Below are 12,108 nucleotides of genomic sequence, written 5' to 3' on the forward strand. Positions count from 1 at the left end.
TGATAAATATCAACTGATGTGAGAATACAGAAAGCTGTTGGAATTATTTTTTTTAACTGTGATCTGATACACTAAAATAATTCGCGTAATTTCACACATCTCAGTTTAATTATGTGGTAAGGGCAGTCGAGTGCTGTATTTTGTCTAAGCAGATGTGACCGATTGCTTCACAAACAGCCCTTGTGTGCTGATACTCTTACTCAGTCCTCCCACACGCTGAATATTTCCAGCCGGCATCCACGCCGTAACTGTAACACTGGCATAACGACTGAGTAGACGAGCAGGATGAGATGGGGGGGGGGGGGGGGGGGGGGCACCCTTTCGGGTGCAGACCTTGGCTCTGTATGAGTGGGCCCCCCCCTGGAAGTTGATGACACCGTAGGCATCAGTAGGGGACTCCTCCGTGTGTTTCTCCACCGACCACTGCTCCAGCTCGGGCATGGGGCTCTCTCCCACCTTCACGTCCGAGTACTTGGTGGCCAGGCTGGCGGTGAAGCCGGCATGCTGCCGGACCAGCCGCCCACAGCAGCACCTGCCAGAGAAGATGGCCCAGGTCATTTGAGGTCTGTGCCGACAGCGTCAATCATTAGAAACAGTAGAGCGGGAAGATCAAGAGCTCATCACATCCTGATCCACATTAAGATGTTTGCTAGAAGGTGGAGACCATCCAACAGTTCTCAACCATAAGTTTTCGTAATGTACTTACAACCAACATATTAACCTGGACACTGGACAAGGAAACCAGAAGTTCTGAGAAACACGACCGGTCAAAACTCACCGCACTAACTGCTGGCAGATCTGACATCCTGGAAGGCATCTAAAAATAAACATAAAAAAAACAGAAAATGTTATGTATTGCCATACAGCTAGAATGATTGACTAGACACTAGTGTCTCACAGATCTTCCATTGAAATAATTCAACAGAATCTCAAGCTACAATGTAACAACGGGTGATAAAACTCGTTTAATATCAGTTATAAAATATGAGATTAAACATTCTACAGTATACACTGATTCAGACCACACCAAGAAGCTTTATGTTTTCTGATGAGTCTTGCAAGCTGACTAAACCAACCTGACAAACATAATATAGTAAAATAAGCTGCTCGTCATTAACCCACCAGGGCACAGACTATGAAGGTCAATGGGAAAAAAAAAAATTCAGAAACCGCGAGGTTGCCCAGGTTGGGCGCACCGCAGAAATAACAGCTTTCCGTTTACCCCTGTCAGCTGTCTGTGAGGGTACAGTAAACAAGCCCCAGGACCGCTTCATTTGTAACCGAAACCTTTTATTATGCAAAACAGCAGAGTAGACACAGAGCCTAGCACTCTGTGTTTATGCCAATGAATGGTTTTGACATTTAACCATATTTTCTGAGGAACCCTAATGGTAATTTACTGGAGACATAACAGATTCAAAAAGTACAGCCCTGTGCACCTTTTTTTCCTCCCTGCACTAATTAACTCTTTCTCTTGAAAATAATTAAAAGAAAAAAAAAATCGAAGCAGAATAAAAGCTAACTTTCTGACACAAACAAAACATTGGTTTTATAATCAAAGGATAACCAAAAACAATGGCTTTCAAGTAGTAACAGAGTGAAAGCTTCATTTTACACTGGAAAGTTCCCATTAATGTCAAACCTGCTTTGGAAGCACTGGGTGAAACAGGGGATGGAATTATAGTGGGCTGCGTGACACAGGCAGATTTAACCTCCCTCCCATTGGTAGCAAACACTGATTGACAGCACTAAGTAATCCAATCTACCAGGGTTAATAACTCCCACTCTCCTGTCGTTACACAAATCCTTAGAAGGTATGAACTGCAACACCTTTATACCTGTTTGAGAACACCTCCTTTGTGTTTGTTTTATCCTGAGCAGTGTAAGCATAATACACTAGTCGCTTTACCCAGGATGTTTTTATGCATGTACTTCTAAAAATAATTGTCCAAAACTGGGGGAAAGAAAATGATATTCCTTAAAAAGGAAGGCCCCTCGGTTGGCCTCGCACACATGACCCTCGTTTCCAGAAACCACGCTCCATACGGCAATACACTAGTAGGACAGACGTGGAGGAGACGGCTCAGAGGGATAGTCCCTCACTTTTTCAGATGCACATATTCTGAGGTAGGGGGAGTCTTCTTGCTGGGGCGTGCTGAAAATCCACCAGCTTGTGTTGCGGCTTGGCCAGGCGCGGGAAGACAAATCTGAATTGGGCTCCCTGATCCCCTCTGACGTCTGTGTGGACCTCCTCACCAGCACGCCTGGCTCACACCACCTTCAGCTTCACTTAGATGCTCATTATGATGAACCTGAGCAGCCAGGTCCAGCAAACGTCCACAAATGAAATATACTGCCACCATAAGCCCCTGAATGTGTGCATCAAGCCCTGTAAATCTGCCCATATTTATAAAACTGACTGTCACTGAAAAAGATCAAGTGCAAACCATTATAAAGTAAAACAAGAATCTGTTTTTAGAAGTTTCTTTTGCTGGGAGAATTGGGCTTGTGTTTAATTGGGCAGTGAATGGCTCAGTGGGCTAAGCCTCTGTGCCCATGACCAGAAGGTTGCCAGTTCAAACCCAGGCCTCTGCAGAACAGTCATATGTCCCTGAGCCCTTGAGCAAGACCCTTAAACTGCAGTTCCAGGGGCGTTGTATGTTGGCTGACCCTGTGCTATAACCCCAAAGCAAAAAGTGTGATGTTACAACCCCATCCAGTCGTCTTTGCACGTACCTGTGTGGGTCTTTTGACACTGGAAGTATGTACACACATTCCCGCTTGGTGAAAGTTCTTTCTACCCAGGATTTCTGGGAGTGGAAAAAAGAGGAGACGACAAATCATTACATTCATTCATCCCAAGAAGAATATAACAGAAGATAAAAGTCATATGGAGTTCCTCTAATCTTTTCTCCAGGAAACAGCACCTGTTTGACCCTTAGCTTGTTTTTTATAGGAGCAAAAACATGACATTCGTGTACAGCTTATTCACAAATTAGCTGCATTGACGGGGAGGGGGGGGGGATTGTCCAGGTAACCTCGATATAATCTCAGATTTACCCAGAAAAACCCTCAAGGATCAGCAGGCAGCTGAATAAACAAATGAAGCAATCATACAAAATTCTTCACGTCCGCAGCGTCAACCCCGTAGAACCGCTAAACTAGTCCCCGGAATCACCCAAGCACGATGCCTTATCCAGCCAAAGGGGTTTAACTCCAAAGAATTTTTAATTAAATTTCAAGCCCCAACACCTTTTTGTTCATCGAGCTGGATCTCACAACCCCCCCCCCCCCACCACCACCACCACCACCACCCCCCCCCAGGGATCCTGGACGAGAGCTCTGCATTCCACAGCACCGGAGCACCTAAACCCTTCAACCAGCACTCAGCAGTGATGAGAAAAGCTACTACAAAACCTCATGTCTAAAAATAATCATTAATGACTCTCCAAAACTACTATGCACCTGCGCCAGACATAAACTGCTGTTGGCCAGTCACAACTAAAAAAAAACAACTGTCATACTTTTGTTTTACAGCTTGTTAAACATCACTATTCTTTTATTTAAAATGATGTTCCAAGGCCATCAATGTCGCGCCTCAAACTACAATACACACCTCACGTTCCCGTTCTTCATCTTGTAACAAAAAGGAATAGCGGAACATTCCAGGCATATCGTACCGGAGGCATATCCTATCCCATCCAAGAATGCCAGTCTACATCCATCTAATTCTCAGGTTCAGCGTGTACCTGCTTAAGTCTCGACGTCTAAATGACAGTGGAATTCTTTCTTTTTTTTTTTAACAAAAAAAAAAGTCCCCTGTTAAACGCTGAACAATCACTCTCCAGAAAAAAAAACACAAGAGTTCAGGCTGTTTAATCTGTGTGGGGCCGCAAAGAAGGGGTTTAGAGCAAGACAGTCGTTTCCAAGAGACGGGGTGTGAGTGTGTTTTTTTTGGGGGGGTGGGGTGGGGTGGACAGCAAAGAGAAGACAAGCTGGGCAGATGAAGGACATACAGAAGACTCCACCCTCAGATTCACAGCGTCCTCAAACTGCAGGGCAGACTTTAGGAGTATCACCTACCAGAAGGCTTCGGAGGCGATTCCCTCCCAGCATTTTCGTGTCTTTGTGACAGAAATAAGCCATCTCATACAGTTATTTCCAGCATAAAAACTATACAACTAATAAAAACATTTACCTTCAGCAGCATACATGAAAAAGCCTGCCACATCCACAAATACACAGCAGAAGCACAGAACCGCGATTTTGTCCTTGATGAGAACGTAGCCATGGTCCCTCTAAATGTCAGGCATAAACATGTCAAGCTTCTGCCAAACACCAAGTAGATGTTCTTTGTCTCCGAAATGTTTCTCCCAAGCTTTCATTAACACAATTCTACGTTTCTGCACAGACTTTTCCCAAAGAACACATTTTTATCTAAGTGTTCATAAAGATTTCATTCACAATTTCTGCACAAATACTCCACAATCAACTCAACATGCAGCCCCCAAGGATCTTGCAGCATATAGATTGAGACCAGCTATTACATTATATTTTAGCAAGTTGCATATTACATCTCCTCTGTTATTCGTGCTGTTCAATTATCTGGTTAAATATTCACAAGAAGTAATTGGCCACAGGAAACTAAGAACTAGCCAGCATTGTATATTCCAAAAATGATGATGTAAATGAGCATGTGCTCAATAAATAAATAAAATAAAATAAAAAAAGTCTCAAGCCAACTGTGCAGCTGCAAAGAAGAAATGGCTAACTTCATTATTACGTAAAGAACAATTCTTGACTTAACAAATGGTGTATATGTACATAAACTCTGGACCAACACCTCCCCCAGAGGTGGGGGGGGGGGGTTGGGAATTACAGGCCCAGTCATAATAAGCCAGTCAATGGACATTTCCACCACAGACACTGCCAGAGACAGAGCAAGGAAATTTTCTGCAATTCCGTAAAGGCGGCCTTCGCAAGCAGTTGCACCACATGATTTTGACGACACTGAAACGAACACGTCACCGCGTGAGGCAGACTCGCCTCCTCTACATTCCCGGCACAACACCCCAGGTAATCTACATTCGCTCTAGCAGTAACAACTTACATTCATAAGGTGGTACAAGAACAAAACACAATTATAGTATGGATAGATCTGAGAGGCTAGATAGACTTTTTTGTATGACCTGATGTAACGATGCTCTCAACCTGGCATGTCAAATAAGAGCCGTATTTAAGGTATCAGCTGTACACACTCGATATTCTTCACGTAACTCTGTTACGTCAGCAGCCGCCAAATGGCAATCATTTAGTACAACCCTGTAGTACAAGTGACTAAACAAACACAAACATCTCAGTAACAAATGAGACAAGAGTGCTTTCCTCTTGGGCTTTACGAATGCAGTCTGTAGCGTTTCCATACAATGCAAATACCTGACAGTGCACACCCTGTATCTTCACTGAAAAGGCAACACGATTCTAGGCAATGCGGTATTTCCTGAGAACAAAGCAGCCGGGCAGTGTCATCTTTACACAACAAGCACCGATCAAAAAAAAAATATATAAACAGACTAATTCCTGCTTATAAATTAGGTGAGAAGACATGAGCCACATTTATTAGGATCAATGGTAAAATTTAGTAAAATTTCACATTTAGTAAAAATCAACTGAGACCAGGTACAGATTTATTTACAATCACTTCACCAGACCAGTAAAGATGCTCATTTCGCTTTCTGTATCTAGTTTGAGCTTTTTGTGGCAACTAGACCTGTTCCTTTTATTCCGGATAAGTGAAGAACCAGGCGATTTGCCTCCAAGGAACGAGAAGAGGAGTGGTTCAGGTGCCACCAGATACGGAGTCCGCACAATGGTCTTTCCTTGTCTATTCCTGTAATTTTAGCTTAATCCTTCTAAAATCATCACCATCTTGCATTCTTTTCAATGAGTCAGGGTGCCGGAATGTGACTTAGCACCAGCCCTGGGCCTCGCTGCAGGGTCCACGACAGGTCTGCGATCTAATGCAAGTGACGAAAGGTGTTCCTATTTACTGTGCTTGATCTGGGGAACACTACACACTCAAACACACATAAAGAAAGACAACATAAGCTTCTGAATGCTCAAAGGAGTTATGACAGACGAATTTACTGCCCTTATATATTAACTGGAAAAAGTTTTAATGTTGCAGAATTATTTAAAATAGAAATGAATTTATAGGTTAAATGAGACTGATATATTTCAAAGATATTTCCATGATCAGGAATATGAATCCTTATTGGCTTAACGATGGCTAATTATCAAGCAGAAAAAAACAGCAGGGAAATGTAATGACTGAAGTACGATACAAGTACCCAGTGCACTGGTGATGGATGAGCACCGTAACAACTGACACAGTAACGTGTAAAAGTGCACTGAGCCAAAGGCAACCTGTAAGCCAGAAAAAAGCTAACAAGTCAACACCATTTTACCCTAGTGGCTGAAAACCAGCTCAGCACCTCACAGACCCACAGCGTCACTGTCCTGCATTTCAGTCACATAGCTAAACACAGAAAGACGCACATCAGAAACATGAGTGTTATCGTAGAAAAACAGTCTTGGAGCTGCTATGCCGGATTTTTTTTTTTGTATTTTAACATTACACACCCTTCTTTTGTCCTCTTCCCCCCTCTTCGTCCACTGCGGCAGAATAAGTGAGCAAATAAGTTGAAATCCGTGACTGAAAAGTTACCATGCGGTTTTAATGCCTTCCGGAAAGCGTGCCAGTAAGTACGAGAAGAGGACCCTCAACGTTTCCCAAATGGCATGATCTTAAAAGCTCACACTGACACAACCAACACCTGCATCTGTGAGCAGCCAAATGTTTGTGAATCCTGTAATACTCCAAGTGAACTACAAGTGATGTACTCATAATGGAAAAGCCTAGCGACAGAAAAACTCACCAGATCACTGCTTAACAGTTCCTACATCTGATTACCATAAATTATTAAACTGGTAGCAGAATTCAAACTCAAAAGAGCGGAAGGAAATCCAGCACAGTAATCACTGAAACAGCTTTGTTGAACTGCAAATCCACAACCTTCAGACTCAAGGACACCAAGTGGGAAAACTGCACTTCCTTACAAGTGGCCAACCCCAGACAGCATTACACACTTTTTCACCTGCTTTGAGAAGGAAGCTTATTTCTGAGATGGAAAGGATCTCTGAAAATGAAGCAACTGTCATTATTTCTCGATGCTGAAGTTGTACTCAACATTTTTAAAGTTCTTTTTCAATAGATATCCCCTATTAAGATTAAACTGAGTGAACACCAATCTAAAACAGGCAACACCAAGATGAGAATCTCGTGCAGAACAAGATCGTTGAGGCTGTCTGTGAACATCAACTACCACCAGAAACTTCACTTATTCATTAAATAAAACTGTCAATGAATTATCATTCACAGACAAAACTATTAGCGGGACAGAATTGTTGCACTTCAGGCTAAATCAGTTAAGGAAAGACACAAGAGAAGATAGAGAAATGCAGCCTTTGCAAAACAGGATTGGACATGAGGGGAACACTTTAAAAACTAATTAGCAAAGCATTTTAAAGTTACTACCATAGATATGTTGGCTGTGAATAAAGAAAGAGGTGAACTTGGCGATCATATGAGCCAGAGTATCAATCTCAAATCAAACATGCAGCCACCCACCCCTAACACATTACAGTAATACAACACCTCACAAGAAAAGTACTATGAAGTTAAACCAAGAGAACTGAAAGACCTAAATCACAGGTCCCTGCTTATAATTGTTAGTGAAGAACTCCATCAATTTTAAAGGTCTCAAATAATTTAACATAAAAGGCATCATATAAACACAAATGCCAAAACAACACAGAGTTAGTGCATTTATGCATCAGAACCTCAAGGAGGTGATGAACCGTGTTAACCTGTAACAGACTGACTCGTTCTTTACACTCCTGCCTTATCTATTATGTATAGTCATTCGTGGGAAAAATCACCGTTTGACCTGCCCACAGGGCCCAGTGGTGACAGATAAAATCGGCCACAGACTCTCACTCTTTAAGAAGACGCTGCTTGTTAGTCCAAGCATGGCCATTTCTGTCAATGGCCCAAGATCATAAACAATGACAATTAGACCCCTGAGGTAGGTAAAGGTTCTGCACTCAGAATATAATTGCAATCCTGCCTCCAGAACAGCAGGCATGTTTAAGCAAAACAAACCAAAACCTTAACCCACCACCACACAGATACATAACTAGAACATGTTCTAGAAATAACTAGAAATGAGTAACTTTCTGAAAATCATCTTCAGCATCCTATTAACCACAATTCTCCTCAGATTTATGTATTATACTGCACATGTTTTTTTCAGGTTTGCGTTAAATACTGTGTCTCGGTATTCGAGAATGCAATTATCTATCTACTATCTATTTAGGTACCCACCCGACTGGTCTGGGTCATGGGGACATTTATTGTAATAATTGTTTTATTCTATTGTGTTTTTATTAACACTGTTTATGTTGTTCAGTTCACCAGATCAAATCTTATATTTGGCAGAACATTCACGACAGTGCTGGGAGGGCAAACGGCAAAAAAAAACACTTTAGATTCATTATGTGTATCCATTCCGAATGCTTCAGTAAAAAAGAGAGAATATCGTCTGCAGTGGAATAAATACTTTCTTAGATATTCTTTACGTCTCTATTACAGACTGGGTGCTAGCTTAACTCTGGAATTATTATAACAAATCATTACTGACGAGACTCTCGCATAGTTATATTAGGCAGACTGCCGCATATTTAAGGGCACCCTCCCATATGAGAGCATGAAAGCTGCGTTGTAACGTAAAGCCACGCCAGGACAGACTGCAGGAGCATCCAGCGCACCGTGCTGACGAAAGCCTGACGCCAAATGCTGCTGTGTGACAAGACTCAGCTCCACGGGTACATCTTGCCCTCGACACCGACACAGAACTACTCAGCCTTATTCCACATAGTGCGTGCAGTTTCAGATCATTCTAGAACATGCCGGCGATACTAAAAAAAAAACGGGGCCAGCGCAGGGGAACCGGGGAAGACCGTGACAGCTTGGCCAGCCTGTGTCAGTTTGTGCAGCGTCCGTCATTAAATTGGCACGCCGCCTCGTCTCCTTCAGTGTCAGATTGAGTAAGACTGAACTGTACCTCGCAGACCTTCGAAGCGGGACAAACTCGCCGCACCGGAGCGAATGTGACGGAGCGAATGTGACAGAGCAAGGCGGCCCGGTTCTCCAGCCGCACCGGTCGAAACGGTCTGGGTTACGCGGCCGCTCGCGTGGGAATCCCGCGTGCTCGCGCCGAGGTCGCTCGCGGCTGCCACATGCCGCGACAGTGCAGGGAGTCTCCATGACACCACGGAGCTCCGTACATGAGAACATGCTCGAGTCGGCGAGGCGCAGCCCTTTCGCTTTTCCAACATCGATCGTGCCGAAACCAAGACAGGCGCGCAGCACACGGACGCTTGCGCCGACCCCTCACCAGAAACGCATATGAGGAATCACATGCTGATGGGGAAGATAGGGGCTGCACTCCCCGTGTTTAACGGTGACTAGCATTGCGTCCCGCAGTCGATACCACACTGTCGCTGACCAGAGAGCCGTGACAGCACTGACAGACGTGCTCCAGACTACACTTATATCTCCCACCAGCACCGACAGTACCGACACCACCAGCCACACATCTCCAGCTCGCCACCCTACCACAAAAATAAACAGCGTCCGGCGAGGCTGCATACCATTCTCTTCACCGTGCAAACTCAGGAAGAGCCGCTCCGTGGCTCTTAGCCATCTATCGGCGGTGTTATCGATTAGCCTTGGAAGGAAAGCCCGGGTGACGTCGGGGTAATCTGCCTCCGCTCCAGCTCCAGCGGAAGATAGCTTTTTCATAATTGTGCGACTCCGGACTGACGCTGCGTGACAAGTCAGCTGAGTCAGCCCGCAGCGCGTCACGTGACGGGGCGGGCCCTTGGCGCGGTGGGCGGTGCCAGAGGTGCCGGCGTGCGACCCGGGACTCCAATTACCGGCGAGACGCATTATTACAGGTGCGATAAACGGAAGCGCCCGCAGCTCTGCATAGGACTGAGTGAACGCTCGTTTCCCGAGTCCTTCAAAGTCCCGTCGGTATAAATGGTAGCCTGTAAATATAACAGATTGTATTGTTAATCTTATTTCTGTGTGTGCATGTATTATTCATGCAGCGATATTAAAGTATATTAACTATATTAAACATGGGTTACATAGAAGCAACTTTTACAAAATTATCAATTATAGCTTATAATTACAATTGCCTTTTCAGGTTCTGGTACCTCCAAATGAGCAGTATGATAATATCTTTAATTTCAAAACAACATTATGATTTGGATCATTTTAAATTTTAAACTCGATGTTTTCGTCGTGATTCTGTACAGAAAGAGTGAAAATACACAACATGTCTCTGAGTAATCACGATGAAAGCATGGAGGCCAAGATCTCTCCTCTGCCTAGTAATAGGCTCATTAATAAAAGCAAAAGCTGGTCTAGTTTTAGGTTATTTAATCAAAGCACGTTGTATGTTTAAGGACTTAAAGAATGCCATGTTTTTTTCCGTCATGGGGAAGTTACGGTTGGGAAACGGCATGCTTTTCATGCAACCGAATGGCATTTCAGAGTTTACATTAAAATAAGTATTATTTATCAAGAATGAAAATTTTACTAAGAGTTCATTTTGGTTGGTAAAACACAGAATGTTCAAAGAAGCATCACACCCAGAGACACACTCTGAAGATAGGGTTTGTTTTTCTAGCCAAAGCGAAGCCACTGATCTACAGGGTACTTATGTGGAGACAGTGGTTGTCCCTACAAGCCTCACAGTCTGAAACCCAGCTCATACACTCCCCTAGTACAAAGAGTGCTTAGATTATTAAACGGTCCCTGTTTTTTGCTTTTTCTCCTTCAAGCTCCCTGCCAAGCAGTCCACATTTTTGCTCCCTCCCAGCTCCTGGTATGGAGCAAAAATGTGGACCGTCTGGGGTCCCCGAGTACTGGGTTAAGAAACACTGGTCTAGACTAGACAGAGATAGATTAATGTTATGTGTCATTAGATATCAAATGTGGGCAATGAGATACTCAACTTATAAAATTATATTTAGTTGTTTATTGGGCAACCAACACTATATACAATATTTATCCCTTTATGCTGCAGAATCACAGATCACAATTACGTGCCCTGTTTAAGGGTACATCAGCAAAGCACTTACACCAAAACCCTACCAGTTAAAGACCATTTTATTAGACTCCACAAGTTATGGCACCAAAGAAGTTGTACATGCATAGATTTCTGTTGAGAACACCTTGTTCCATCAGTTTCAAATACAAAGACACATATTGACACATGAAGTTAACAAGCCACATTATCTCTGTCTATTAATTCAATTCTGTCCTGTGCTAAACAGAAGGGAAATCCTTTGATGTTCGGTGAGAAAATCCAGTAGCCTGTACCTTTATGTTCCTCTCAAACATCTCACTTTCCACAAAGTTCTCAGTATCTCAGTCTGACCATGACTCCGTTTAAGGAGCATAAACTTCGATGCTGACTGACGGTTATTCTTTCTTTGGGTAAAGCTGTCAGAAAGTCAGAGTATGTTCCTTTATTTTGGATAAATGTGCTTAAGCATAGCATCAGCTGGAGTGGTCACTCACGACAGGGTGTACAGTACAGTAAAGGATTTAGTTACCTGCATAGCTGTGTGGGGTGTGTTTCCAACACAGCTTAGATCTGGCGAGTGTCTTAGAAATGAGCAGTTGAGATAGACATTTACCAAGCTCGGGGATAGACTGGCACCCACGAATCCATCATTTTCTCCCAGGGACAAATTTCTACAGAATATTTATGTGTCATTTATAAATTGCGTTCTGGTAATGGTGGCCAGTTTGCTGTTAGTGACATTTTTAATAACTACGTTCCGTATTTTACCCAAGTAGTCATATTTAAAGGTGCGTGACAATTTCTCTGTTTTTGCGTTTTCCCCTTATTTCCTTCACTCTCTTATTCACACTTCTAATGACGTTCTAAATGAAATATGCTGGAAAAT

At 43.2% G+C, this 12,108-nt stretch overlaps 1 protein-coding gene across 2 annotated transcripts in view; it reads right to left on the minus strand.

Annotated features, from left to right (window-relative positions):
* Positions 1-9,963, minus strand: part of trpm7 (transient receptor potential cation channel, subfamily M, member 7) — a 31,707-nt gene extending 21,744 nt beyond the window's left edge. For both annotated transcript variants that reach the window (XM_049031415.1, XM_049031414.1), the window contains exons 1-4: positions 9,775-9,963; positions 2,737-2,810; positions 779-817; positions 334-532 (exon numbers count right to left, since the gene is read on the minus strand). In XM_049031415.1, coding sequence (XP_048887372.1) covers positions 334-532; positions 779-817; positions 2,737-2,810; positions 9,775-9,777 — 315 coding nt within the window. In that variant the 5' untranslated portion in view covers positions 9,778-9,963. The remainder of the gene's footprint in view (positions 1-333; positions 533-778; positions 818-2,736; positions 2,811-9,774) is intronic.
* Between the last annotated feature and the right edge of the window lie 2,145 nt (positions 9,964-12,108).

Source organism: Brienomyrus brachyistius, chromosome 11 (genome assembly GCF_023856365.1).
Source record: "Brienomyrus brachyistius isolate T26 chromosome 11, BBRACH_0.4, whole genome shotgun sequence".
Lineage (NCBI taxonomy): Eukaryota > Metazoa > Chordata > Actinopteri > Osteoglossiformes > Mormyridae > Brienomyrus > Brienomyrus brachyistius.